At 40.0% G+C, this 27,951-nt stretch overlaps 1 protein-coding gene and 1 non-coding gene across 5 annotated transcripts; both read right to left on the minus strand.

The window, feature by feature from the left end:
• Positions 1 to 1,728: 1,728 nt before the first annotated feature.
• kansl1l (KAT8 regulatory NSL complex subunit 1-like) lies at positions 1,729 to 27,554 on the minus strand. 4 transcript variants are annotated; one of them, XM_058392543.1, is made up of 17 exons: positions 27,415 to 27,554; positions 27,219 to 27,322; positions 21,627 to 22,739; positions 15,335 to 15,476; positions 14,456 to 14,629; positions 14,090 to 14,214; positions 12,600 to 12,795; positions 12,081 to 12,210; positions 9,838 to 9,960; positions 8,133 to 8,234; positions 7,886 to 7,992; positions 7,609 to 7,730; positions 5,828 to 5,888; positions 5,495 to 5,607; positions 4,373 to 4,472; positions 2,178 to 2,428; positions 1,729 to 2,088 (listed from the first exon to the last, which is right to left on the minus strand). In XM_058392543.1, exons 3-16 carry the CDS (start codon positions 22,679 to 22,681, stop codon positions 2,186 to 2,188), a joined length of 2,793 nt encoding a protein of 930 aa, XP_058248526.1. In that variant the 5' UTR covers positions 22,682 to 22,739; positions 27,219 to 27,322; positions 27,415 to 27,554; the 3' UTR covers positions 1,729 to 2,088; positions 2,178 to 2,185. The 4 variants fall into 4 exon arrangements, with proteins under 4 accessions (XP_058248526.1, XP_058248525.1, XP_058248524.1 ...); XM_058392542.1 differs by lacking the exons at positions 27,219 to 27,322; positions 27,415 to 27,554 and adding an exon at positions 24,537 to 24,762 and having other exon boundaries at positions 2,182 to 2,428; XM_058392541.1 differs by lacking the exons at positions 27,219 to 27,322; positions 27,415 to 27,554 and adding an exon at positions 24,537 to 24,762.
• LOC131355356 (U2 spliceosomal RNA) lies at positions 17,811 to 18,001 on the minus strand. Its single transcript, XR_009204863.1, has one exon. It is a non-coding gene; the product is annotated as a U2 spliceosomal RNA (small nuclear RNA).
• Positions 27,555 to 27,951: the final 397 nt, after the last annotated feature.

Consider the following 27,951-nt stretch of genomic DNA (forward strand, 5'->3'; position numbering starts at 1 on the left):
TGTCATCCATGTCTTTATGGACCTTGCTTTGGTCACTGGTGCACAGTCATGTTGGAAGAGGAAGGGGCCAGCTCCAAACTGTTCCCACAAAGTTGGGAGCATGGAATTGTCCAAAATGTCTTGGTATGCTGAAGCATTCAGAGTTCTCTGCGCACTGTTCTTGAGCTAATCTGAAGGCCACATGAAGTTTGGAGGTCTGTAGCGATTGACTCTGCAGAAAGTTGGCGACCTCAGCATCCGCTGACCCCGCTCCGTCAGTTTACGTGGCCTACCACTTCGTGGCTGAGTTGCTGTCGTTCCTAAACACTTCCACGTTCTTATAATACAGCTGACAGTTGACTGTGGAATATTTAGGAGCGAGGAAATTTCACGACTGGATTTGTTGCACAGGTGGCATCCTATCACAGTTCCACGCTGGAATTCACTGAGCTCCTGAGAGCGACCCATTCTTTCACAAATGTTTGTAAAAACAGTCTGCATGCCTAGGTGCTTGATTTTATACACCTGTGGCCATGGAAGTGATTGGAACACCTGATTCTGATTATTTGGATGGGTGAGCGAATACTTTTGGCAATATAGTGTATAACTTTAGCGACTTACATTTATCTTATTTATAGAAAGTGAGCTATTGAGAGTTAAGGGCCTTGCCCAATGAACCAGCAGTGGCAGCTTGGTGGTCGTAGGATTCAAACTCACAACACTCTGATAAGTAATCCAACATCTTAACCAGTAAGCTCAGGCATAACATTATGACCACCTGCCTAATATTGTGTTGGTCCCCCTTTTGCCACCAAAACAGCCCTGACCCGTCCTGCACTGTGTATTCTGACACCTTTCTATCAGAACCAGCATTAAGTTCTTCAGCAGTTTGATCAACAGTAGCTTGTCTGTTGGATCGGATCACATGGGCCAGCCTTCACTCCCCACGTCCATCAATGAGCCTTGACCACCCATGACCCTGTCACCGGTTCACCACTGTTCCTTCCTTGGACCACTTTTGATAGATACTGACCACTGCAGACCGGGAACACCCCGCAAGAGCTGCAGTTTTGGAGATGCTCTGACCCAGTGGTCTAGCCATCACAATTTGGCCCTCTTTGTCAAACTCTCTCAAATCCTTACACTCGTCCATTTTTCCTGCTTCTAACATCAACTTTGAGGACAAAATGTTGACTTGCTGCCTAATATATCCCACCCACTAACAGGTGCCATGATGAGGAGATCATCAGTCTTATTCACTTCACCTCTCACTGCTTAGAATGTTATGTCTGATCAGTATATACCTGCATCATATTATACGAGATGAAGGAACAGCGGTGTGTGCTCTTTGTCACAGATCATGTGCCCTTAACTCTTCTCAGCTTTGTCACATCACCGGACACACCCACATCTAGTCGCAGACGATTGCTTTTGTTTCAGTACATAATACAGTATATTTCAGTCCTGCTTTAGACCAATCACACTGCTGCAGTAAGTGAAAGAAAGCAAAGTCATGAGACAATGTGAAAGTGAAATTTAGAAAGCTATGATCGTTTTATCGTCTGTCTTGAGGTGTGGCTGGAGTTATTACACTATAGGAACATCTGAGCATCTGCTGTACAGGTGCTTCTTCTCCAGACTGTTACCACAAAGCAGTAAATGTGCAAGCACACACTTATCTTGAATCTATCTGTATGCTGGAGCAAGATTTTGTATTAAAGTGTGTTTAGTTTTGTCCAATGATCAGTCCAGAGTCCGCTTCATTTTATGTCGATTTACTGAGAAAAACAGTCTGCCTTTTTTCCATTAAAAAAAACCCCGAAACCAATGTTAAGGCTACATCTCGGGAAAAGCCTACAATATATATTTAAAAAGAATGATATAAAAAATAAATATATATACTACATTACATTGCATTAAAATTTGTCTTAAAACTGCAGTAAAACCATGTGTGTTAATAAAATACAGAATAAAACCATGTTAAAACTCTGTGTCAGAGAGATGAAATCAAAAGCATCTTAAAGTAGCAATCAGCAATGATGCTTTTTACATCTGCTTATTCTTTCAATGTGATGTCACTTCCTGCTTCATAGCCCTCTGGTAAGAAGTCTGTGTGAATAAAAAAAAAAAGCCAGAATTAATTCCATCGCAATGAACAGCACAGAGTGCAAAACATAATTACGTAGGGTTTAACTGACCTACTGGATTAATTAGGGCTTGAAGTCCCTCTGCGCTTGTTGCTCCGTGTGTGTCCTGCAGGGGGAGGTGTGTGAGCACAGCGAAGGGAAGAGACGCTATTCTTGAAGCTGCTGTCTGACAAACTGGAATCCATCTGCTCGTTCTTTGAGCAGAGTGCATCCTCTGCCTTGAGTGCGTCTTCGTCACATCTCAGAGTCTCCTCTTCGGTCTTAGACAGTGGGAATTCGCGTCTCTCCCAAGGCAGCTGAGGCTACATGGACATGAGGAACAAGTATGTGAACGCAGGGACAGTATCATGCTGATCTGTTACAGAGCTTTCAGTGAAACCAGTTAAAAAAAACACTTAAATATATTATATTTTTATAAATTGGCTTTCTAATTCTAATCTGCTGTAAAATTCTTGGTGTTAGAGTTAGATTCAGGTGTATATAAATATTTTTGGTCACAAACAGGTCAAGAGCTGGATAATCTCCTGGTATGTAGTGTTGTACTGTATACGTGTTTCTGTTGCAAAAATGTCATTTCCCTCCTCAGGATGTTCAACATACAAGCTTTTGCTCTTTTACACCGACCAGGCATAACATTATGACCACCTGCCTAATACTGAGTTGGTCCCCCTTTTGCTGCCAAAACAGCCCTGACCCGTCCTGCACTGTGTATTCTGACACCTTTCTATCAGAACCAGCATTAACTTCTTCAGAAGTTTGATCAACAGTAGCTCGTCTGTTGGATCGGAGCACACGGGCCAGCCTTCACTCCCCACGTGCATCAATGAGCCTTGACCGCCCATGACCCTGTCACCGGTTCACCACTGTTCCTTCCTTGGATCACTTGTGATGGATACTGACCACTGTAGACCGGGAACACCCCACAAGAGCTGCAGGTTTGGAGATGCTCTGATCCAGTGGTCTAGCCATCACAATTTGGCCCTTCATCAAACTCGCTCAAATCCTTACGCTTGTCCATTTTTCCTGCTTCTAACATCAACTTTGAGGACAAAATGTTCACTTTCTGCCTAATATATCCCACCCACTAACAGGTGCCATGATGAGGAGATCATCAGTCTTATTCACGTCACCTGTCACTGCTCAGAATGTTACGGCTGATCGGTGTACACAGCTAATTAACTGTACTTTTACAGTTATAGGCCTGAGTTTCTAGTAGTTCAGTTGTACAGTAGTAAACATTCATGACAATATTTTGCACATAAATTGTAGTTCAGGAACAAAAGCAAACAGCAACAAGCTAGCCAGGAGACAATAGCAAGTCACATTAGCAATGAGAGAACTTGCTAATGTTAGTGAATGATGATTATCTACTCAAAACAGTGGTTAATATGGCCGGTACTATAGATGTGTCTGTATATTAACTGATCTAAATCTAATGCTGTTATAAAAGTAAACAATGGAGGCATTACAGTGTGAGCGGCCATGTTGATTTGATGCCACTTCAAAAATAGGGAAGGTGCTAGTAGTTGAGAAAACTACCATAAGCGATGAGATGAAATTGTTAAGGGGTGTCTGTAGTGTAGATTTTATCGGGTGTAGGCAACTGCAAGTTGAAACCTGGCTTCAAATACAGGATAAGTATCCTGTACACACTCTCCTTCATTCCTGGGACTCCTCTCTTATTTGTATTTCTTACACTTCTCTCTACAAGGTTTCGCCCTGAAGTGCTCAGACAGAGCAGTAAATCGAGGTGTCTGTGGCACAAGCTGTGTGTCTGTGCTGACTTTCATGCCATTCAGAGGGTGTGTGTGTGTGAGTATGATAGAGAAAGAGAAATGGTGTGGAAAGAAGCCATCACCTTTTGACATTTACTACTGCACAACGGAGATAAAGGAGCTGTAAAAATAGATCTAACACTACAGAGGATGCAGGTGTGTGTGCATTTGTGTGTGTGTGTGTGTGCATTTGTGTGTGTGTGTGTGTGTGTGCATTTGTGTGTGTGTGTGTCTGTGTGTGTGCAGGCATCAGGCTGAGGGCAATCAAGCCAATTCGTCAGACAGATGCAACACAATCATCCACAGTGCTGCTGAAGAGTGCTTCAGGATTAATGGCTCACGACAATACACATACATACACAACATGCAATACCCAACACCACACACGCAGGAACACACTATTATTTATTACAACTAATATTTATTAGCAAGGCTGGTTCACTGTATGGTTCATGCTACAGTCATTCTCACCTCCCTTTCCTTCATGTTGTCCTGTGCTGTGTCTGTAGGTCTGCTGCACATCCATGACGTTGGTTCGCAATCAGAAGATATGTCTGTGCTGCTGGAAGACCTGCGTGACAGGAGTGGAGATGACACAGACATTAGGGCAAATACTTTACAGTATATACAGAATAATCAGCAAAAAATATCCAAATTACATGAAATGTTTAATTAAACTTTATTATCATACACAACGTTTTGAGTCACATTCATTACGCTAAGCACAAAGACTCAATTAGAACAAACTTGACCCCCTTGTGTTAGAAGCAGAATTTGAGTGAGTTTGACGAAGGGCCAAATTGTGATGGCTAGACCACTGGATCAGAGCATCTCCAAAACTGCAGCTCTTGTGGGGTGTTCCCGGTCTGCAGTGGTCAGTATCTATCAAAAGTGGTCCAAGGAAGGAACAGTGGTGAACCGGTGACAGGGTCATGGGCGGTCAAGACTCATTGATGCACGTGGGGAGAGAAGGCTGGCCCGTGTGATCTGATCCAACAGACGAGCTACTGTTGCTCAAATTGCTGAAGAAGTTAATGCTGGTTCTGATGGAAAGGTGTCAGAATACACAGTGCAGGACGGGCCAGGGCTGTTTTGGCAGCAAAAACGGGGACCAACAGAATATTAGGCAGGTGGTCATAATGTTATGCCTGATCGGTGTAAATACGCTGTAACCAGTTTTCATTAATGTTGATTTTTAGTTTTAGTTAGAAATAAGTTATGTGTCTTCTCTGTAGCTTTAGAGGCAGAAAATCAAGAGATTCAAGTGACTGTTCCAGATCTAAAAAACTGTGTATTTTTAGCAATAGTGCAACATCATGGAAATGTAAATTTCTTCATATTTAGTAGCAGGATAAAATCCTTCACCAACACTTACTACATGTTTGTTTTTCTTGTTTGCCTCATCCCCAATTTGGGTCCTGATTGGTTGCAAAAAGAATGTTTTACATCTGTCGAGATTACTTAAAGCGCTGTTTGAAACAAAGCTCAGCTAATCTCATGTAAAATGTGTTCTGGCGAAAGAACGCAAGAAAGCAGCCTCAGTTGCTCTGTGCTTTGATTTACAGACACACACACACACACACACACACTGACCTAGCACTGTGTGTGCATCTCCTGCCCTTTTCCCAGGAGCTCCAGCTGAGTTTCTCTCTGCGCTCGTAGCTCTGGTGTCGCTGAATAAACACCTCATCTGATAGTGACTCCACCTGCGAGAAGGGACAAGAAGAACATACACTTCACCTGAAGATTAAAGGCAGAGAACACTGATTACATCATTTGTCTCCAAATAAGTTCCATTTTTTTGTTGATCATCCAAGACATGAAACAATTTTACAATCATTTTTATCATGTAACTGCGGTTTTAAAAACCCAGTGTCTATTACAGAGGAATAGAAATGTTGGTGTGTATAGATATACAATATGTACCTTATTTATGTCCTTCTCGTCCTCTTTCTTAAGGAGTGGGGAAAACTCCACTACCCTCCAGCTGAAAGAACACAGATCATAAAAACACATATTTATGTGCTAGCCAATTTATTTCAATATTCTCCACACTTTACGGCACCACCGCTATTCTTGTTGTTTCCCAGTTCAAATAATAACCATTATAAGCACACACTTGTGTTGAAGCACTTAGGCTTCAGCTAGTTGATTAGCAATTAAACAAAGTGATTTCGCTAGCTACATTTGTTAGCTTTGTAACTTTACAGTCATGTAGATTTTGTTTCATTCCAGGAAAGCACTTCTATATAGCATTAAATATGTTTTATTATGACTGATAGAAGCTTAATACTCGAGAGCACCATACTGGGTAATTGCTGTAATTTTCACTCAGCTAGCGTTTTTGCTAGATATTTTATTTTGGCCTTGGCATTGTTTGCTGCAGCTTTAGTTGGCAAAACTTTTTGTGCTTTTTGCTTTTCTAGCACTCTTACAGGTTTCACAAATGCGAGGAATTTACTGGAATACAGATTTTTATCAGGTTTCTGGTATTGTGGAAAGATGTTGTAATATCTCCTGTTGATGTTTTTTACAGAGCACAGTTTGCAGTCTGCTCTGTTCTGATTTCCACCATTAATTGTGTAATATATCATTTTGATTTATTCAAGAAATAAGTCATTTTGTGTTGTCTGTTTATAAGTGTGACATGACAACTTTCGGCTTATATCAAATAAAATCACTTGGTATACGACACTGGTATTAGCAGAATTTACAAAAATACAAGTACAATTAATTGAGCACTGTATCTCAATGAAACCAGTATCATTTTCCATCACTTTCCATTTGGAAAGGCAAGATAAAGGCAGCTGCTTCCTAATCAACCTTTAGTTTATATTAAATTTAATGTTTGCAATCCTACAGACTATAGACAGCTTAAAAAACCCACATGCATGTGGACCACCAGATCCATATATGTTTATTGAGCATTCTAGATCCATGGGCATTAATATGGAGGTTGCCACTATAATAACCTCCACTCTTCTGGAAAGGCATTCTACTAGATTTTGGAACATGGCTATAAGGATTTGCCCGTTCTACCATGAGAGATTTAGTGAGAACAGGCACTGAGGTCAGGCTTGGCATGAAAACAGAATTCCAGTGCATTACAAAGTTGTTCAGCAAGGCTGAGGTCTTCCACTCCAACCTCGGAACGCCCTGTCTTCATAGAGCTGGTTTTTTGTCATGCTGGGGCAGGTTTGGACCCCTTAGTTGTAGTTAACAGAATTGGTAATGTAACAGTATACAAACACATTATAAAACATGGCTGCTTCCAACTTTGTGACGACAGTTTGTACACGACCTACATATGGGTGTGATGGGGAGTTCGTTCATTGTTTAAGGGTTTGGCTCCACTTGTCTTCTTAGAATGAAGAGTCACTGTAAACCAAAACATTTCTATCCTGTCTTTTCCAGATCTTCCAGTACAACTCCACCCCCCCCATGAATGAATGAAGAATAATGTATAAAAATATGTCACAGCTCCCAATTGTAAGAGATCCTGGAGCAGTGTGTTAGATAGCACTTTCCACCACAATCATCAAAACACCAATATCTTTTGCAAAAAAAAATAAAACAATGATAGGTGGGTAGAACAGTTCCAGAGAATCTGTTCTGGTAGTGGGCTGTCCAGCTACTGATACACTTTATGTTGTTTTATCTTCTAATTTGAAGAAGAAGAAGAAGAAGAAGAAGCCTCAGCATGATACCTGGGTGTAGGAATGTCCTTATACTGCAGCTTCTCCACTGTGGTAGAGGCAGCCAGAGACATTGGGATGACAATGTTGTTTATGTTGTAGACACTTTCACCGTTTCTCCTGTGCACTGGAAACTGGGAAGAACGAACCACACAACATTTATCTCCACCTGTTCAACTGAATCACTTCACACTAGTAAAAGTCCTGGGTATAACTTGACATCTGATTCAGTTCTCATTATAACTACAGAGTGTAGTTTAGCAGTAGTTAACATTAACCAGTTGTGTACCTGTGACTTTTTCTGGTGTAGGTTTGTGCGGTTGGGTGTGAGCACGTCCTCTGTACTGTCCTCAGTACTGGGAGAAAACATGCCAGACTGGGCCGCACACATGTCTGCTGAGCAACGATAAACAGCAGAATCATAGCTACATTCAGTGGAAATTGGATCAGTGATACACACCATGTAGATCACACCTTTACTGACTTTTGTGATGCACAATATTTCTGCGAATGACAGAACACAGAGTGAGCCTTACCAATGTCTGCCCGTTGCTGGCGGCGTCTCTTCATCGTGGGCGTCGCCTGAATCTGTGTTGCCTTGCTGTGCGTCTGTGCAGCCTGGAGATCATGAGTGCAATCTGTAACAAGACATTTACCTACATATTAAATGAATACATTTCCCTCACACATTTTATCCCATCTATTCCTGTACAATCAACATGCTTTAGACTGTCAACCACATTAGGTGTAATGAGGCACTTTATAAATCATATTTTTACTTTGAAACAGCTATAGCAGATCTGGCTGTAGCGTGAATAATATTAATATACATTATATTGGCAAAAGTTTTGGGACACCCCAAATAATTGAATTCAGGTTTTGTTTTTCAGGGGTTGGGCTCGGCCCCTTAGTTCCAGTGAAAGGAACTCTTAATGCTTTCAGACATTTTGGACAATTTCATGCTCCCAACTTTGTGGGAACATTTTGGGGATGACCCCTTCCTGTTCCAACATGACTGCACACCAGTGACCAAAGCAAGGTCCATAAAGACATGGATGAGTGAGTTTGGTGTGGAGGAACTTGACTGTCCTGCACAGAGTCCTGACCTCAACCCCATAGAACACTTTTGTGATGAATTAGAGTGGAGACTGTGAGCCAGACCTTCTCGTCCAACATCAGTGCCTGACCTCACAATGTGCTTCTAGAGGAATGGTCAAAAATTCCCATAAACACACTCCTAAACCTTGTGGAAAGCCTTCCCAGAAGAGTTGAAGCTGTTATAGCTGCAAAGGGCGGGACAACTCCATATTACCTTCATGTGCATGTAAAGGCAGACGTCCCAAAACGTTTGGCAATATAGCGTATATTACTGCTCATATTAATGCACTTGTTCTAATGTGTTATTGTTTCTATAGCAGCAGCTCATAGACAGTGACTTATGCTCCACAGATTATAAAACTAATAACAAACAGGTTTTAAAAATGAGTTTGTTTGTTTTTTAACAAAGTAAAACATTATTAATAATCAGTAATGTGGTTATGCTTTTAGTTAGGACACATTTATTTAATTTATTTATTTATTATTAATGCATGTCCAGGTGTGTTTTTAAACAGTTGATGTTCACTTGGCATACAGATGTGCCACTCACTTGCATCAAGGATAATTCTCTGGCTGTTTTTATGGATTAAATCTTTGAGCACCAAAAGTAATGATTAAAATGGCTGAATGGGCGATTGAGTGTGTGTGTGTGTGAGATGTTTTCTTGGTGCCAGGCCAAAGAGAACAGCTGCAAAATCAGCTCAGAATGAACTTAACACTGGGTATATCTTGACGTGAACATATACACATTTTTAGAGTCATGTTTACCATCTTCTCTGGGGTATAAATGAATCCTAAAAAAGTCTGCCTGCTAAAAGAACAATATCAATATCTTATTTAAGAAGTACTAATGTTCGTTGGTGTTTATACTTGGTTCAAATTATTATTTTATAGCTACAGAAAATCAAATGAATTTACTTTTTATTCTGGCTGGAATGGAAGCAGCACAGTTGTGTGGATTTCCATAAAATAATTATTCTATAAAACTAACTGGGAACTAATTGAAACTTTTCTTTCAGTGACGGTGAGTTTTACTGTGAAACAACCCTACTTTCGCTTTTCTGTTACAATGATGAAAATACACTGGGATTCTATGCATGTTGAATCTTGACAGGATTTTGTGTAACTTGAGCGATTTCTTACTGAATATTGAGGATGCACATTCCAGTGCAGTGGTGATGCCGGGTGAGAGAATGGTGGATTGCGACTGATGGAGCCAGTCCGCTTTGAAGGAACCCGTACGGATACAGTGGGACTCTGAGTTCTCTGTGGAACAGGATAAAAACAGCATACACTCAATAGAAACACCAGGCAGATGTTGTGATGTAACACAATAAAAAAAACAGCTTCAGTTTCTGATATGGTCTAGGGGACACCTGCTGTTAAGTGTTGTGATATACTGAAAGATGATTCTTAAGAGATAATGTTGAGTGATCTCTATATTTGCTATATTTAATGAAGCAGTAGGTTTGTACATCAGACACATGAAGCAAATGTTCACTGCTTAGGGGCACATTAACTGACATTTACTATAGCTACTTATACTTACTAGCTATTTGTTTTTCATTCATTCATTGTTTCTCAAACTAGGGTTACAAACCCATGTAGGTTGCTTGATTTACATATGGGGGTCTTGTCTCTTGGTTCATTTTATAATGGTTTATATAAGAAATATTAAAGGCAGATTCTGTGTTCTCATATTTTGAAATGTTGCTGAAAGTCACATCCAGACAAGTGACATGTTCAGCAAACAACTGAAAATTCCCTGTCCATCATCCTACTCTGAAAATCCTAACATGCTGTCTCAAATCACATGTTGTCATATTCTAGACCATTACTGATAACTAAGACTAGCTAACTACCTCACTAAAACTAACTAGTTTTCCTATAACAGGTTGTGTTTGAATTTTAAAAACCCTCTCACGTCACCTTCAAACCTACCAAAAGGTTTGTTTTGCATAACAATTTGCTGGCTTTTCAAGATTGGAAAATACTTTAGAATGTAAGGTGTTAGCTTTTAGATGACAACAATCATGACAACATCGCCAACGTTTAAGAGGGAAGAGCTCGTCTAATCTGGCTGTTTAATGTCGTCTTGCATAAACATTTGCTAAACATTTTACAGTTGCTTCTGCACACGCGGACAAAATAATACATCATGTATAAACCAGGCTGTTTCATGTCACAACCATCACAGTGGGACATTTCCTATAACACAACACTTCCCACTGCTAGGTCAGAGCAATGAATATTCCTTAGGTTTTTAGTCACTTACATTACACATTACACATACTATACTATATATGGTACTGAAATAATAAAAGGTGTTTAAATGTTAATGTAGTCCTATATAATAAATCTGGAATTTCGGATCGTGGAAATTCCATAAAGCCTATGGGGTTGTGTGCACACAAAGTTTAAGAAAACCCTGTATTAATTGTTCCTAATAAAATAATTCATTTTATAACATTTAGGTGCCTAATTAAGTTGAAATTGCGTGACAATAATAGTGAACATCCAGAGATCAGGGTTGTTAGAAACGAGACCCGAAGTCAGAGGAATGCTATTTTAGTCTTGTCTCTGCACTACAACATGGTTTCTTGGTTGCATAAGCACAAGTTTGGCTCAAAGTGCGTGGAAAATACCACTAAGCCAATGGATTGTAAATATATCAGCACAGTCAACACAGGTGTGTTCATTTCTGACTGAAACTAAATTGGTTTATGCTGCACAAATTAGCAACGCACCGACTTCATATTCTTCATGATTACACCGCCATTAAATATGCATTCTCTCAGGTCCTCATTAAGATTCTGACTTGTTCCACATGTAGCCTCTAAACTTTTACCTCCTGATTCCTCGTTTTTCACATCATCATTGTGTTTTCAACTACCGCATTTGACTAATAAATAAATGTAAATGTAATCATCTTGATGACATTTTCCCACTCAGCTGAGTGGCTTCATCAGTTTTAGACCTGTAACGCCACTCATCATCTACGCAAATTGCCGTCCTTTAGCACATTAGCAGTCTGCTGGTTCCTGAAAAGTCAACTCCAGTGACTGATGATTGTCATGTGAACACATGGAGGATCAAGTGCCTGTGAATTTCCATCTACTCAGCAGTCTGGTTGCTCTAAGCCCATAGAAGACCACTTTAATATGCGCATTTATTACCGTTATGTGTAAGTGCATCAAGCTTTAACATAGAAAGCATCTCTAGGATCCATGAGATTTAACTGAATATTTTTAAGGAAATATTCTAATACAGTGTCTGTGAGACATGCGTAATGAAATTAGAGCTAAATCTTTAAAAGCCAAGGAACAATTCCACTGTGATAATGTAATCTCTCTCTCTCTCTCTCATGCACACACATACACACTCACTGTTTGGCTTGAGCATGCCGCTAATTATATTGGCTCTACTGTTTGTGCTTTTGGAGTCTGGATCCGGACACACCCTCATGGGATCACAGGAAACAGGGCTTGAGCACCAGTTGGTTGAAAAGTCTGCTCCCTAATAAGTGAAAAGAGAAAGAGAGAGAGAGCATCAGAAAACTATAGAATACTATCAAAATATCAAAAATGGTTCTGTGTGATTATTTAGTCAAGCACATGGCACAATGATAACTCTGTAGCTATAGTCATTGCTTTAGATACATTAACCTTGTTGGACCAGTGAAACAATCAACCTCAGACGCCAACCTTAGCAAGAGGAAACCATTTTTTCCCCAATCATTGTACGCTGTCTAACACATCCTCAAATTAAGAAGATGCCAAATTACAAATTAGTCCTCTGAGACTTTTAGTGCTGAAGGTCGATGAAGTGAGGTTGATGAAGGAAATGCATTTCACTAAGCCTAAGTTTCTACACACACACACAAAGATGGACAGAATCTGTGTGACCTGTTGTGAGACTGGTGATTGGTCCATGATGAAAAGGCGGGGCTTGTGATAAGTCAGTAAAGGGCGAGTCCTTGCACACACTTGAGTGACGTCCACCTGAGACAGGAACTGACCTCGGCGACACACACGCCTCTTCTTCTGATTTGTCCTGCCTACACACGTGGAGGCGGTGTGCTGGAACATGTCTGTCACACAGCTACATAATGGAGAGGGAGAGAACGAATGTGTATGATCATGTAGGTGACAAATAAAATTAGAATTTGATCCACAAAATCACAAATAAAAACATATTCTAAAAGAACACATTTACATATAATTTCTGGAGGGAGCCTCCTGTTCCAGTACTTTAAGAGGAATAAAACACTATAGGAAAATAATCCACTTTGGGGTGATACCAGTACCTCTGCTTGCCATCAGACCACATCACACCATCCTTTCGTTGATCATTTTCCTTTAACAGCATGCCTGTTGTGTTTCTTTCTTTATTTATTCACTGTCTGTTATACTGTATGTATACAGTGTTAAATATAATGTGCCAGAGCTTCAGCTGCTCTAGAGCTGCCAGACTTCCTGTGTTTAGCCCACATTGTTTACATTCAGCATAAACCCAGTTCACTGAACTTGAGGAATTCCTTATCTGAATATCACACCTTCATGACTTCTCTCAGGAGTCTAATCCCAAGTGTGCTAGATACAAATAAGTCTTCTGACAAAAACAGAAAGAAGCTAAAACACATTGTGACATGTTATTATTATTATTATTAGCAACAATATCAATATTAACCTGTATCAATCACTGAATTTGAGTTCAACATAAAATAAAGAATGAAATAATAAGCAGCTGACTGAAAAATTAAGCTAACTGATGCGTAAACAACAGTGAAATGTTATATAAAATATATATATATATGAAAGCCAGCTCACAGTGGTTTAGCTGACACAGGGGTGGTTGTGCACTGCTTATATCTACTGTGTAGCACTGCTTTTATGAACAAGATGTGCATGGAAGAGTCATCAGTCATAACTAAGTCTTATGTATATCAACAGTCAGCTTGATGTATTTAGAATAAAACTGAAATAAAACCAGAAGCAGGAAATTTTGGAAAGAAATGTTTTGAAATCAAAATTGAACTCTTTGACGACAATTACCTATAGTATCTTTGGACAAAATAAGTAACATTTGATAAGCATGAGGTTGGATCTACTATGCTTTGGGGTTTTGTGGCAGCCACTGGCACAGGTAGATGGTAGAAATGGATTTCGGTCAATATCAGCTAATTCTTGATGCAAATGTGAATCAAGAACCTGAATCTGAAAAGAGCTTTTACAACATGACAGTGATGAAAAAAACACACCTCACCTACTTCAGGAAACCCAAGCTGAAGCTTTTGGACTGGTCCTCACAGGCATTTGATTGAACATCATATAAAAGCTGTGGGTGAATCTGAAACATGCTGAGACACAGAGAAAGGGCAGAATGTAGTTCTGACCTGTTAAAGCGTCTTTTTCTCGAGCCTCTCCAGCACCTGCTGTCTCCTTTAGCTACAGGACAGCATGAGGGCAAGTCACTCAGAGGAGACATCAGACTGTTCACTATCTGACTCAGCTGGGCACTCTGCACACAAACACACATTACCCTTAACGCATGACAGCACAAGGCCAGGAAACAGTCAATTCAACTTCAATTCAATTTATTTGTATAGCGCTTTTAACAATGGAAATTGTCCCAGAGCATCTTTACAGAAGTATAGAAACATTTTCAGTATAGCATAAATATGCCTTCAAATATTTAAAGCTGTTTTTAATTTGGTCATATTAAAGAATCGCTAAAACTAGAACAAGTGCCTAACTCTCACCTGTCTCTCGATGTTTTGGAGGAGGCGTGTGGGGCTGCTGGGCTCGGTGTCCAGCTCGGAGTTGAGATCACGTGTCTGTCTCGCTGTTAACGTTAAACCAGCCGTCTCAGTCAGCAGAGTCTGTTGGATCTGCAGGTCAGTCAAAGGCTGAGCCTCAGCCAAAACAACACTTCCCTGAGGGAAAAAGGTACAGATTAAAGCGGCTCACACTGGACTTTCACCTGGCTATTTTATTTAATGAGGTGCAACAAGAAAAACAGGCCCGCGTGAGGGTGATCAGTTAAGGTTAGCTAGCTAGGAAGTTTGAACCTTTGCACCGGCAACATCAAAAACAAATCGACGGCATATCCGATGAGCCTTTCGTACAATGAGATGTACGAAGCTACTATATATATATCTGGCATTAATATACATCTTTATTTAGTTCTCATGTTTATTTCTGTGAGATTATATTTGGGTTATTTGGGATGGGATCAGGTGAATTTTGTCAGGTATAAAATCGTACCACAAATAAAAACAATACACCACAATTTGTTTTTGTTAGTGGTTTACAACAGCCCAGAACAGTACTGATGCCACCAGCAGGGGTCAATATCTCCAGGGTTCTAATCAGCTGATCATTTCCCACTGACGTGTTGGTTTGCTCAATACATAATCACATACTCTTCAGTTTGTTTTAGTGACGTCTTGGCATTTTATCAGAGATATATAAGTTCTGAGGTGTTTCCTCTGATTCCCTAAATTTGTGACTCCATTTTGGCCTCTTCTTCTTCTTCTTCCTTGACTGTCTTTGTTCTTGCTTGTCTAATTTCATTTGGGCTTCAATTAATTCTATCTAATTGACTTTATTACAGCAGTGAATCAACTTATTATTAATACCTTGTTGGCGATTAAGTGCTGATGGAGCTGTGACAACTGCTGAATCTGTGAATCCAGCTCAGACAACCTGAGCTTCAGCCATGTCCACTGACTCGCCAGCTTCGCTCTCTCACACTGATATCTCCACTCGCATCCCAGACAGCTGAGAGAGAGAGAGAGAGAGAGAGAGGAGAGAGAGAGAGAGAGTTACTGGAACTCTTAGCATCTCCTTTACTCACTCAAGAACAACACGGATGGGATATTTTCCCTCTATGGAGAAGACCTCAGGGGTATTCCCTGAAGATAATCAAAGTGGGGCTTATTTGAAATAGACTTGCTTGATGTGAGCAGGTCAATCCAGGCTTGTTTAGCTTCATCAGTGAAGTTCAAGTGGAACTTATTTCTGCAAAGTCAAGCAGACAATTTACAAGTTAAAGGCTCATGCATCTGCACGCAGTGTACAATGAGCCTGTTGAGTAAAGGTCAAGCCAATGAGAAAGCAGCGTTTTTACTCCGGCTATACAATGAATTCAAATTAAATTATACAACAAGAGCAAGAGTATCATCACAAATAAAAGCAATACCTCTGTAATTAACAAAGCTGGAGAAGCAGCATGGCAAAAAAACATATGACAGAATAAGTATGCAAGAATAAAACAAATGTAAGAATTAAAACATAATAGAATAAAAGTAGCTCAACAGTCAAAACGTAATTGATCCTCAAGTACAAACAGTGGATTATTACAAAAGTCACATAACTGCAGACTTTTTAATTCTATTCTAAGGCACGATTTTATACTCTTTATGCTTTCGCTGCATTGAAAGAATAAAATTCATTCGATTAAGAAGTGTACACTGATTCTGAATGAATGTACTGATTTGATCACGTATAAATGAACCACCACACACTCATCTGAGCTCAGGTTTAAACCCTGAAACTTAAACAATACACAGGTACATAACACAACACAGAAGGATCATCTATATCCAGACATGATGATACAAGCATGAGTTAGAAACACAGAAGAGATACGCAGAGAAACAATACACAAATCTACCTGAAACACTCGAAAGACTTCGCAGATGAGCTAAAGGAACAGAAACACAGAACAGGTGTACACATAAGGGTAACAAGCCAACGATAAGATGTGGAGGGAACAAAACAAATGTTTGTGGCCTGAACAAAATAGCAAGTGGTGACTTGTGGCTCTCACTGAGAGCTGGAAATGCGTAACAATCCTTCTCCTATCTACACTTACTGTCATTATTAATAATACGGATATATAAAACATACTGATATTTACACATGTTCTCATGTTGGTGGCTTTTGTGTGCGCTTGTTTCATATTGAAGATTTAACTTTATGCTATTTTGATGAACAGAATCAGACATATTAAGCCAATAAATCCTGCTTCTCTGAGGAAAAAATATTATGTGCTTTACTCTGTCTGAACCCTGCGACCTTTTCTTCCTGTTCCAGTGTATATATATATACAACCAGCAAAGTGTCTCTCCAGACCGACTAGCTAATAGGAAAATTCCATGAATAGTTAGAGTGCAGTGGAGCAGCAATGAAAACAAACACACACACACACACAGGGGAGGTAAAGTTCTGATATCTCCTGCTGAGACACAAATCACAAATATTCCTGGTCAATGACTACACACACACACACAAGCTCTCCTCTGTGAGATAGTAGGATATTTGTTCCTACATATTCTTCATATGTTCTGTTTCTCCTTTCATTTTCCCTGCCGTATGAACCCACGCTGCACCTGGGTGTGCCTTTAAACTCTTTTCCTTTTCCAAAAGGTTTGCAGACCACAACTACACCACGTTAAATTGTGAACATGTGTATAACAGAAGCTGAACCGAGGACACAGCAGACTGGTCAGATTTTTCCATGAATATGAAACCGTTCTTAGGACAGACCCCTGTTTTCCTTGGTGTTTGAGCTTACATTGGTCTAAATTGTGCCATGATATGTCCCTGTAGGTATTTTAATTAAAATGTTAAACATTTCAGAGTTGCATTTCCAATCCTATCCAAAGCAGGAAGAGATTATAACAGGTCAGAAGGGTTGGTTGTTTTAATGTTCTACAGTACATCCTTTTGAAGAAGTTGGGGATGGTGGTAGCTCAAGTGGTTAAGGCTTTGGGTCATTGACCGGAACGTTGTGGTTCAAGCCCCAACACTGCCATGCTGCCATGATTGGGCCCTCGAGAAAGGCCACCCTGCTCCAAGGATGGGATATGCGAAGAAAGAATTTCACTGTGCAGTAATGTGACAAATAAGGACAACTTAAGTAGCCTTTATTATCGCCACACATACATTACAGCACAGTTGGGGTCAGAGCGCGGGGCTCGGCTATGATACAGTACCCCTGTAGCAGAGAGGGTTAAGGGCCTTACTCAATTGCCAAACACTGTCAGCACTGGGGCTTGAACCCTAACCTCCTACTCAACAACCCACACCCTTAACCACTAAAAGCCCCCAAAACAGTGCACCAAGCCTGGAAGTACCACAATACCGGGTCGATGCATGGAGCGAATGGAGCAAGCCCCTTTTCTGGCTTCCATCTCTAAAAATCTGTTTAATATAGAGTTCTTATATAGAGGGCATATCAGATCTTAAACTGATGAGAACAGATACTACACTTGATCTTAGCCAAAAGTCTGAGAAGTGATAAGTAAATAAGTTTGTCGTTGTTATCACAGCAGCTATAAAGAGATGTGTGGGTCATAATGTTCATTTTGATGCCTTTCAAATCCATTTGACACTACAAAGGAAGATGAAACCACAAGGACAACCGGCATGGCCCAAGAACACACTGAGACACAGTGTCATAAAGACAATGTACAAATACACTACTGACCTTGGAGGACAGAGTGAGGGCGTTTAGCCACAGCTTGAGGTGAAGGCACTAACAAAGCTTGTCATTTACCCACAAGATCATGCCATTAAAAAAAAAAAAAATCATGGACCCCCGCCTTTTTTTGTTCCTGGAGCTCATGAAGTGATGGGCTTTTGTCATTCTTTGTCTTTATTGGAAAGCTCAGTCTGGGGTATTATAAAAGGTATCCTGTGTACTTCCTGGTCTCTACACACACACACACACACACCTTCCTCTTCCTGCATTCCATCTAAACCTGCAAGTAACCAGGCATGGAGAATATGTTTGTCAAGATTAGATATCCAGAGCAAGCTTTTTTCAGATCTGATTTATTTCTGCATCTCTTTCAAGCCTCAAACTTATCTGAAGCCTAACCCACATTCAGCATACTTCAAAGCAAAATAAAACGCAAAGACGAATAGATAGTTAATTAAAAAAATAACACTTACACAGTTTACCCCTACCCACATAAGCGGACCGGTCAAGGCATGTCTCATGCCTGAAATCTGCGTCACTTTTTGCTGCTAACAAGTAAGGAGCTGCATGTCACATTCATCTCAAACCTCCACAACGTGTTCAATAACTCTGTATGACTCTGTTATTCATCAAAACAAACAAAAGGACATCACAGAGATAACACAGCAGGAGCTGTTCTCAAAGCTTCATCATGTTCTTCCTCTGCACAGATGTTAAATGTGATTCAGATGATAATATAATTCTAATATCATTAATAAAAGCTGTTACCATTGTTACTGATGGTAGTACTGGGTAAGGGTCTGAAAGCTTGATTTTCCAGAAAAATGATCTGATACCCAGTGCTAATAAACTACGTTCTATATTAAAGATGTTATTCGAATGTCATATCATCTCAACCATAAAAACTCAGCAGGAGGACTTCATTCAGTTCAAGTCAACTGTATTTGTGTAGCGCTTTTAACAATGGACAAATGTCGCACAGGAATATATTAATTCAGGATGTGAATTAAACATTTTAAACTTAACCTTAATGATCTCTAAAGACAGAGACATCAGTGGTGAGGAGACACCGGTCCATGAGGTAGAAACCTCGAGAGGAACCAGATTCAAAAGCCATGGTGTGATTATAAAAATGAGAAAACAATCCAAAAACGAATCATTTCTACAACCGTGTACCATATGGTCAAATTGCGTAACCAGGAAATTCATTCTAGTTTCCAAATGCAGCTGTCTTACTTATGTTATCATTGATGGAGATTTGAGTGCAAAACTGTATGGCAATTGCGGTCCAAAGCCATCTACATGGTTTCTAATATGGTTCATGGCTAGAAGCACAACATAAACACACTTTGATTGATGATTGTCTGTCTGAAACAATTAATGCCAATGAAACAATTTAATGCCAAACGAATTACATACCAGTATTTCATTATATTTGTAAAAAAGTATAAAAAAAGCATGTGTGTAGAAAACACAGGTTCAGCCTGCCACCGGTGGGCATTTCTATTAGAATTTACCCCTGATTTTTGTATGTTTCCCCTTTTAGAAAACCTTTCTGTCTAATTTTAATGCTGAAATCATTACAGACAAATGCAGTTATGGTTTAAGCATTAAACTCAATAATTATTTGCTTTTTTTGTTAGGGAATTGGATCCAGGCTGGTTCATATTTCAAGTGGTCAATAATGATAAACCTGACTATGATAGAGATGTATGTTAGAGATGATCTCACCCACTAGACATAATAAAAAGGGATTTTGACTACATCGGTCCTGCTGAGATCTTAAAGCCATTACATTGGTATTTCCAGATAGCTGAAGCTTAGCTCAAGGCAAAAATAAGCTTTTGGCTCAAAACTGTCCACAAGGTCTTATTTATGTCCAGACTTCAGAGACTTAAAAGCTCTTTCCTCTTCCTCTGATCTGCAGGAGACCGATGTTTATGCGTTCCTGGACAAGTTCCAGTCTTGACATAGACGACAGTTCCTAATTATAAGACTTTGTGTACAAGCTTAAGACTCTCACCATAGAATATATGCCTATGTGATTTGCCAGGGCAGTTACTAATGAACGCTACAGTGATACTTAAGAAGAAGAGGATTCACAGCATGAGGAGAGCAGGACTCCAAAAATATTGCCTATAAAGTGCATTGAAAAATTATTCACCCCCACTACCTGTGTAGTGCCACAACCTGGAATTGAAATAGACTTAATCGGACTGAACGGTTATTATTAAATGAGAACTAAGTCCCCTGTGTGCAATTAAAGCATCATATGATCGCAATATAAATACACCTGCTCGTGAAAGATCCCAGAGTCTGTTAGAGAACATACCAGCATGAAGCACAAGAAAACATTTCCAGGAAGTTCTGAACAAGGATCGATCTAGATTGCTTTGTACATCCCATGATGCATACTAAGGCACAATGGCAACTCTGCTTAGAGGAGGCCGTCCACAAAGAGTGATTAGGTAAGTAAGGCCATAATCGGTGAAGTTATAAAGAAATCAAGGGTACCTGAAGGTTAGTGAGAGCTCAAATGGAAGAAGCTGTTCACAAGACAACCATAGCCAGGAAAATCCACAACGCATGATTTTATATAGTTGTAATGGAAAAAAGCTAGTATTCAAAAGTGCATATAAAATGTTGGACACTCAGCAAACCGATGATGAGGCTTTTTTGCTCTTGGCACAAAGAAAGTGCTACATTTGGAGGAAACCCATCACTCTGGAACATATATTGTGGTGCTGAAGAACTGGTTAGAGTTGAAGGCTTAAAGGAAGCCATGGCTATCCTAGAGGAAAATCTGTTCTAGTCTGCAAGAGATGTGAGCCTGGCATGTTGTCTGGCATGATAACCGAGGTGGTTCACACCAAGAACCTGAATGTTTGAGAATGACTCAGTCTTGGATCAGACTTCATCATTAAATTTGGATATAATTGCATCACAAACACAACAGATACCTTATATACCCAAAGGTATGTGGACACCCAAGCATCACAGCCATGCAGTATGAGTCTTCCCCAAACTCACAGTTGGAAGCACATATTATAGAATGTCTTTTGTATGTTGTAACATTACATGTTGTACTTGTTGCAGCAAAACCAGAAATATTCCTGTGCACCAAGCAAGCACCATGAAGACATGGTGTGTTAAGTCTGAAGTGGAAGAACTGGAGTGTCCTGCACAGAGCCCTGACTCTGACTCAATCCCACTGAACACCTTTGGGATGAACTGGAACAACGACTGCACACCAGACCTCCTCACCCTGATCTCATTAATGTTCTTGTAGCAGAATGATCACAAGTCCCCATAGCCATGCTTCAACATCTAATGGAAAGCCTTCCCAGAAGAGTGGAGCTTATTATAACAGCAAAGAAGGAACTAAATCTGAAAGGTGATGTTCAAGAATGTTATGTATGAAATCACCTCAGTTTCACACTCACCTTGAGCTGGGTCTCTTTCCTCTTCTCTCTTCTTCTCCCTCATCGTCTGAGCTGCTCTCTGTAGCATCGGAGTCCAAAGCCTGCTGTGCTTTGTGAAGTACTACCTGTGCACACCGTACCAATGTTTGTACACCTCGGATAAGCTGAAAACTCTCTGAGGTTTTCTCCAACAAGGAGCCTGCAGAGGAACTGTTTAGAGCACAGCTTCCCTGCTGCACTGCTGGATCATTTATCTTTGAGGTTTTCTGTTGAGAAAGGTGATCATAAAGACAGTCACCTTCCTCCTCAGCCCCTAAAGCATCATCACATTTGTTTTGTGCAGGACAGAGTTGATCAGGTTCAGTTTTGATAGATGAGGGTAAGAGTTTCTTCTTCATTTCCTCTAGTCGCTTGTTGAAGTTCTGCAGAGCATTTTCACCCAGCAGTGCATGGAGACTCAGTTTTGCTCGCTCTGTACGGGTTGCTAATACACGATGTTGAGAAGCGAGTCGCATTCTCCAAGCATCCACTTCCTCCTGAACTGAGATGCGGTGAGATGCTGAGTGACATTCTGGTCTTAAAGCATTGCTCTGGTTACTGTTCTTGATTCCACTCGAAGAAATCGGTTCTCTTTCTCTTTGGAAGTACTGCGGAAGTGAAAAGGACTGCGTTAAGTTCTGACGATCTTTTGAAACCTTCCTGGTCTCCTCTTCGGACGCTGTTTTTCCTTTGAAACTCGAGTCCTCAGGAAGCAATGGACAATCTGCAACACTTTCCTCCAAGGACACACAGCCGAGGAAAGATCCCAAGCTTGGCTGGAGATCAATTTTATAAGACGCTGAGTTGTGAAACAGTGACTGTAGGGGCATTTCTGGTAGCTCCAGGGGACTTTTCATGTTACAGGAGTCTAAAGCAGACAAGGAGGAGAGATTAAGCCAAAACCTAGTATAGCTGTCGTCTAGCAGTTTAACCTGAGGATCCACGTCTCTGCTGGAATCCACATCTCGGGATAAAACTGGAGATGAAATGTGAATCCTGCCGTCTTTCTCTAAAGTCTTGTCTAGGGCTGGTGGCATTCTGAACCAAATTCTTTTACAAATCTCCAAAATAAGGCCGGTTATTCAGTATCTTGGGCTGGAAATAAGAACACAAATGATTAACCTCATGTGCTGAGAACTGGAACTTAATGGATGACCACATTTCTTATTATTTTAATCTATGCTGTGTCCTGGAATTGCTAAATTTTAATCCACTGATTTATTTAAACATTTGTATACAAATGAGTTTGAGTTAAATTATATCTCACATAAGAAATGTGCCATAAAATGATGAATTTACACCGATCAGGCATAACATTCTGACCCCTGACAGGTGAAGTGAATAAGACTGATGATCTCCTCATCATGGCACCTGTTAGTGGGTGGGATATATTAGGCAGCAAGTGAACATTTTGTCCTCAAAGTTGATGTTAGAAGCAGGAAACATGGACAAGAGGAGAGAAGGATTTGAGCGAGTTTGACGAAGGGCCAAATTGTGATGGCTAGACCACTGGATCAGAGCATCTCCAAAACTGTAGCTCTTGTGGGGTGTTCCCAGCCTGCAGTGGTCAGTATCTATCAAAAGTGGTCCAAGGAAGGCACAGTGTTGAACCGGCGACAGGGTCATGGACGGCCAAGTCTCACTGATACACGTGGGGGGCGAAAGCTGGCCCGTGTGATCCGATCCAACAGACGAGCTACTGTTGCTCAAACTGCTGAAGAAGTTAATGCTGGTTCTGATGGAAAGGTGTCAGAATACACAGTGCAGGACGGGTCAGGGCTGTTTTAGGAGCAAAAAGGGGGACCAACACAATATTAAACCAGGTGGTCATAAAGTTATGCCTGATCGGTGTATATAATTTAACGTAAATACTTTACAAATTGCCATGGATGTTTGTTAAACTACAATATTTTAACTCAGACGATGATCTGAAACAATGTGGCATGAGCAATTCTGTCATAAGGACTTTTTATTGGTTCTGGAAACACTAAAAATATAAGATTTGGACAGACCCATGAAGTCTGGATTATGTTCTAATAAACTGATAAGAAAGAATATAGCTATAGCTTTTTAGAGTCAATGTTGTGCCATGTTCTATCCAGTGTTTAACAATATTTTATAATCAAACCCTGACTGATCTTTATTTATGCATGCGTCTGAATTTGTTCACATATTCCTTTATCCTAATTTCTTAATCTGTTATTTGTTTTTGGTTAAAGGAAGCAGATTTAAGGTGCTTTTATTTACACCGTGTGTTTACACCATGCTCATCATTCAGAATGTAAAGCCTAATCTTTTGCAAACACTTTAGAAAGGTATTTTCAATATTTATTGCCTTTTCTTTCTTTTACAAAATAAGTAATGATGATCCAACCCAACCTATTTAAATGTATAAGAATTGATTTTTGCTCCGTTATTACATGTAAACGGTGAAAAAAATCCCTTTATTCGATTTATTTACATGCTTAAAGCAGCTCTCTGCATTAGGCTAGAATAGATATGGCTTCGTCCTAAACCGCACAACACTGACTTAATAGGGCGCCTGCACTAACAACAGTGACAGTTATAATGTCTAACTTCTGGCGTCCTATTTAGTGCACTACTCCGCGGTTTGGGACGGAGCTCAAGTCTGAGCTTTTTAAAAAGGTTTGCACTTCAAAACTAGAGTTGTGTAAATGATAAGAAAGCGATTATATTTCAACCCTGGGAAGGGTTTACAGTAGCTGGTTAACCTAGTTAGTTAACTTTTTTTTAATCTGGTTAGCCGCGAACTATTTGGTTAGCAGTCGACACATTTTTTTGTTACTCTGATCTCCGTGATAAATCGCAGAAAATGTTTAGAATGTAAAGAATTCTTTTGCAGAATAATAATAATGATGATGATAAACTTACCAAAAAATCGCGATTTCGGAAAGGAATAAAAACCGCTGAGATTTGGAAATGCTGTTAAACTACCGTTAAACCAGCGCGCGCGAGAGAACCCGAGAGAAACCCTGACTGCGCTCGAGCAGCACTAAGCAAACGGCTCGAGCAGGGGAGTCTCGCGCGTCGTGGCGCATTCACCATGGCAACGTATCCTGTGAGTCAATCTGTGTCCAAAATCACAGACTTCTCCTACACTAAACATTTACCCCAAAGTGTGTCCTAAATCACACTAAACATTTACCCCAAAGTGTGTCCTAAATCACACTAAACATTTACCCCAAAGTGTGTCCTAAATCACACTAAACATTTACCCCAAAGTGTGTCCTAAATCACACTAAACATTTACCCCAAAGTGTGTCCTAAATCACACTAAACATTTACCCCAAAGTGTGTCCTAAATCACACTAAACATTTACCCCAAAGTGTGTCCTAAATCACACTAAACATTTACCCCAAAGTGTGTCCTAAATCACACTAAACATTTACCCCAAAGTGTGTCCTAAATCACACTAAACATTTACCCCAAAGTGTGTCCTAAATCACACTAAACATTTACCCCAAAGTGTGTCCTAAATCACACTAAACATTTACCCCAAAGTGTGTCCTAAATCACACTAAACATTTACCCCAAAGTGTGTCCTAAATCACACTAAACATTTACCCCAAAGTGTGTCCTAAATCACACTAAACATTTACCCCAAAGTGTGTCCTAAATCACACTAAACATTTACCCCAAAGTGTGTCCTAAATCAGACTCTCCTACACTAAACATTTACCCCAAAGTGTGTCCTAAATCACACTAAACATTTACCCCAAAGTGTGTCCTAAATCAGACTCTCCTACACTAAACATTTACCCCAAAGTGTGTCCTAAATCACACTAAACATTTACCCCAAAGTGTGTCCTAAATCACACTAAACATTTACCCCAAAGTGTGTCCTAAATCACACTAAACATTTACCCCAAAGTGTGTCCTAAATCACACTAAACATTTACCCCAAAGTGTGTCCTAAATCAGACTAAACATTTACCCCAAAGTATGTCCTAAATCAGACTAAACATTTACCCCAAAGTGTGTCCTAAATCACACTAAACATTTACCCCAAAGTGTGTCCTAAATCACACTAAACATTTACCCCAAAGTGTGTCCTAAATCAGACTAAACATTTACCCCAAAGTGTGTCCTAAATCAGACTAAACATTTACCCCAAAGTGTGTCCTAAATCACACTAAACATTTACCCCAAAGTGTGTCCTAAATCACACTAAACATTTACCCCAAAGTGTGTCCTAAATCAGACTAAACATTTACCCCAAAGTATGTCCTAAATCAGACTAAACATTTACCCCAAAGTGTGTCCTAAATCACACTAAACATTTACCCCAAAGTGTGTCCTAAATCACACTAAACATTTACCCCAAAGTGTGTCCTAAATCAGACTAAACATTTACCCCAAAGTGTGTCCTAAATCAGACTAAACATTTACCCCAAAGTGTGTCCTAAATCACACTAAACATTTACCCCAAAGTGTGTCCTAAATCACACTAAACATTTACCCCAAAGTGTGTCCTAAATCACACTAAACATTTACCCCAAATCAATGCCTCATGAGCAACCAGAATCAATAATTTAACATGCTGTGCTATGAGCGTAAATAAAGACATGCATGCATTACTAAAGATGGCAGATGCAGCCTGGCATGCTGGAAGAGTATGTGAGGTATGTTTGAACAAATGAAAAAATGTCTTGGACTCACATCTGAGTCACAAGATCTTCCTGTGAAACTACCACACTGTTAGAGAATGAATAAACTGCAACACATTCATGCTTCTCTAAATGTCAGGTTATTTTTATAATTCATATGTTTATAATCGTTAGCTCCAGTCAGGACATTAGGCCTGTTGTACCCTCGTGTCGGATTGTGTGTAGAATGTCGTGTTGAATTTGTGTGTGTCAAATCACGTGTCGAATGGCTTCCACTGTAAAACTCATGCAGGAACAAGCCCTGGTCCAAACTCTCAATTATGTTTATAACAGCTGCGAGACTTAAGTGATACTCACACAGGCACAGATGGGAAAAGTGAACCCCCTGAGGGACAGTTTTATTGGCACAGAGAGAGAAATCTTTGTGAGGCAGTAGCTTTGCCAAATTTGAGCTCTAGGCTACAAGTAAAGAATGACAGCATGAATCTGTCAGCAACATCCACTTTTCTTACAGCCAGGTATGTTACCTGGCTCAAACTAAAGGGCTTCTATATACCACCTCAGCTCTTTTTGATTCTGATTGGTTAGATGGTGTCAGTGTTTTTTTGTTTTTTTTTTGGCAAAAGTGGCAGCTGCATGTCAATTTATCTGTGGATGGATGCAAAGTCGGATTCAAAGTACAGTGAATGAAAAATGATCAATGTAGCCAAATTGCTGGAGTGTAAGAGGAATAAAACACTAGGGCAAAAGCATGCCCTAGGGTAACAAGGTAGTAAATGTGCATTGGACTAAAAACCAATCACACCAACCTGCTGTTGATTATTTTACTTGATAAGTTTACTTACCTGCTTAACTGGTTATTATTATTAGCAATATGTCTGGCCAAGATAAATCTTTGCCCATCATAGGGTTGCTTGAAATGTCACTCACATATGATGTACTTACGATCATGTTGTTAAATGCTGCCATCTGTTGTAAGGAGAGCACTATAACAACTGACAGAAGTCTAAGCTGGAGGATGTTTCAATGAGCAAAGGCTACACAGATGTCTGCAGAGCAATGCAACAAATAATTTTATTCAAACACTGATCTGATCATCCATCAACTGAGCAAATTGTACATTCCTACCTACTAACCATACCTAGCTGTGGTGTAGTGTGTAGGTTGTCATAGCTGTCCTGTTCAGAAGGTAGAATGGCAGTGTTCAAAATGATTCCCCAACCTCTGGCCTCATCATCAACATCCCCGGTGGTTCAACTCTCTGTCCTTTTGAATTGATTGCCAATTTTTCCAGAACTGGTGGCACTTCTTCCTGTTCTATGTGATTGAGTTAGGTCTCAAAAACTAAAGTGGTACATGAAGCCTATGTTGCATGATATGGTCTTTAGCACCAACAGAAAAACTCCACTACAGCTACAACAACTACAACAAGTACAGCTTCTTTTTTGCCACATTTGATTGCTGATTGAATTCTCTGACCACATTTGATTGCTGATTGAATTCTCTGACCACATTTGATTGCTGATTGAATTCTCTGACCACATTTGATTGCTGATTGAATTCTCTGACCACCGTTGATTGATGATTGAATTCTCTGACCACAATTGATTGCTGAATGTCTGAATGAGCAGCTAGCTAGTTGGGTGGAGGTGCTACACTTGGTATACAACTAATAGAC

The sequence above is a fragment of the Hemibagrus wyckioides genome, linkage group LG06 (assembly GCF_019097595.1).
Source record: "Hemibagrus wyckioides isolate EC202008001 linkage group LG06, SWU_Hwy_1.0, whole genome shotgun sequence".
In the NCBI taxonomy this organism is placed as follows: domain Eukaryota; kingdom Metazoa; phylum Chordata; class Actinopteri; order Siluriformes; family Bagridae; genus Hemibagrus; species Hemibagrus wyckioides.

Bases quoted from the DNA above. Each gene is read 5' to 3' on its own strand.
- kansl1l (XM_058392543.1), bottom strand. From the start codon at position 22,681: ATGCCACCAGCCCTAGACAAGACTTTAGAGAAAGACGGCAGGATTCAC. The intron at 9,961-12,080 runs GTGAGTGTGTAT...CCTGTTCCACAG, and splicing joins CGGCATGCTCAAGCCAAACA to AGAACTCAGAGTCCCACTGT. The intron at 4,473-5,494 runs GTCAGTGTGTGT...CCTGTCACGCAG, and splicing joins AGATGCACACACAGTGCTAG to GTCTTCCAGCAGCACAGACA.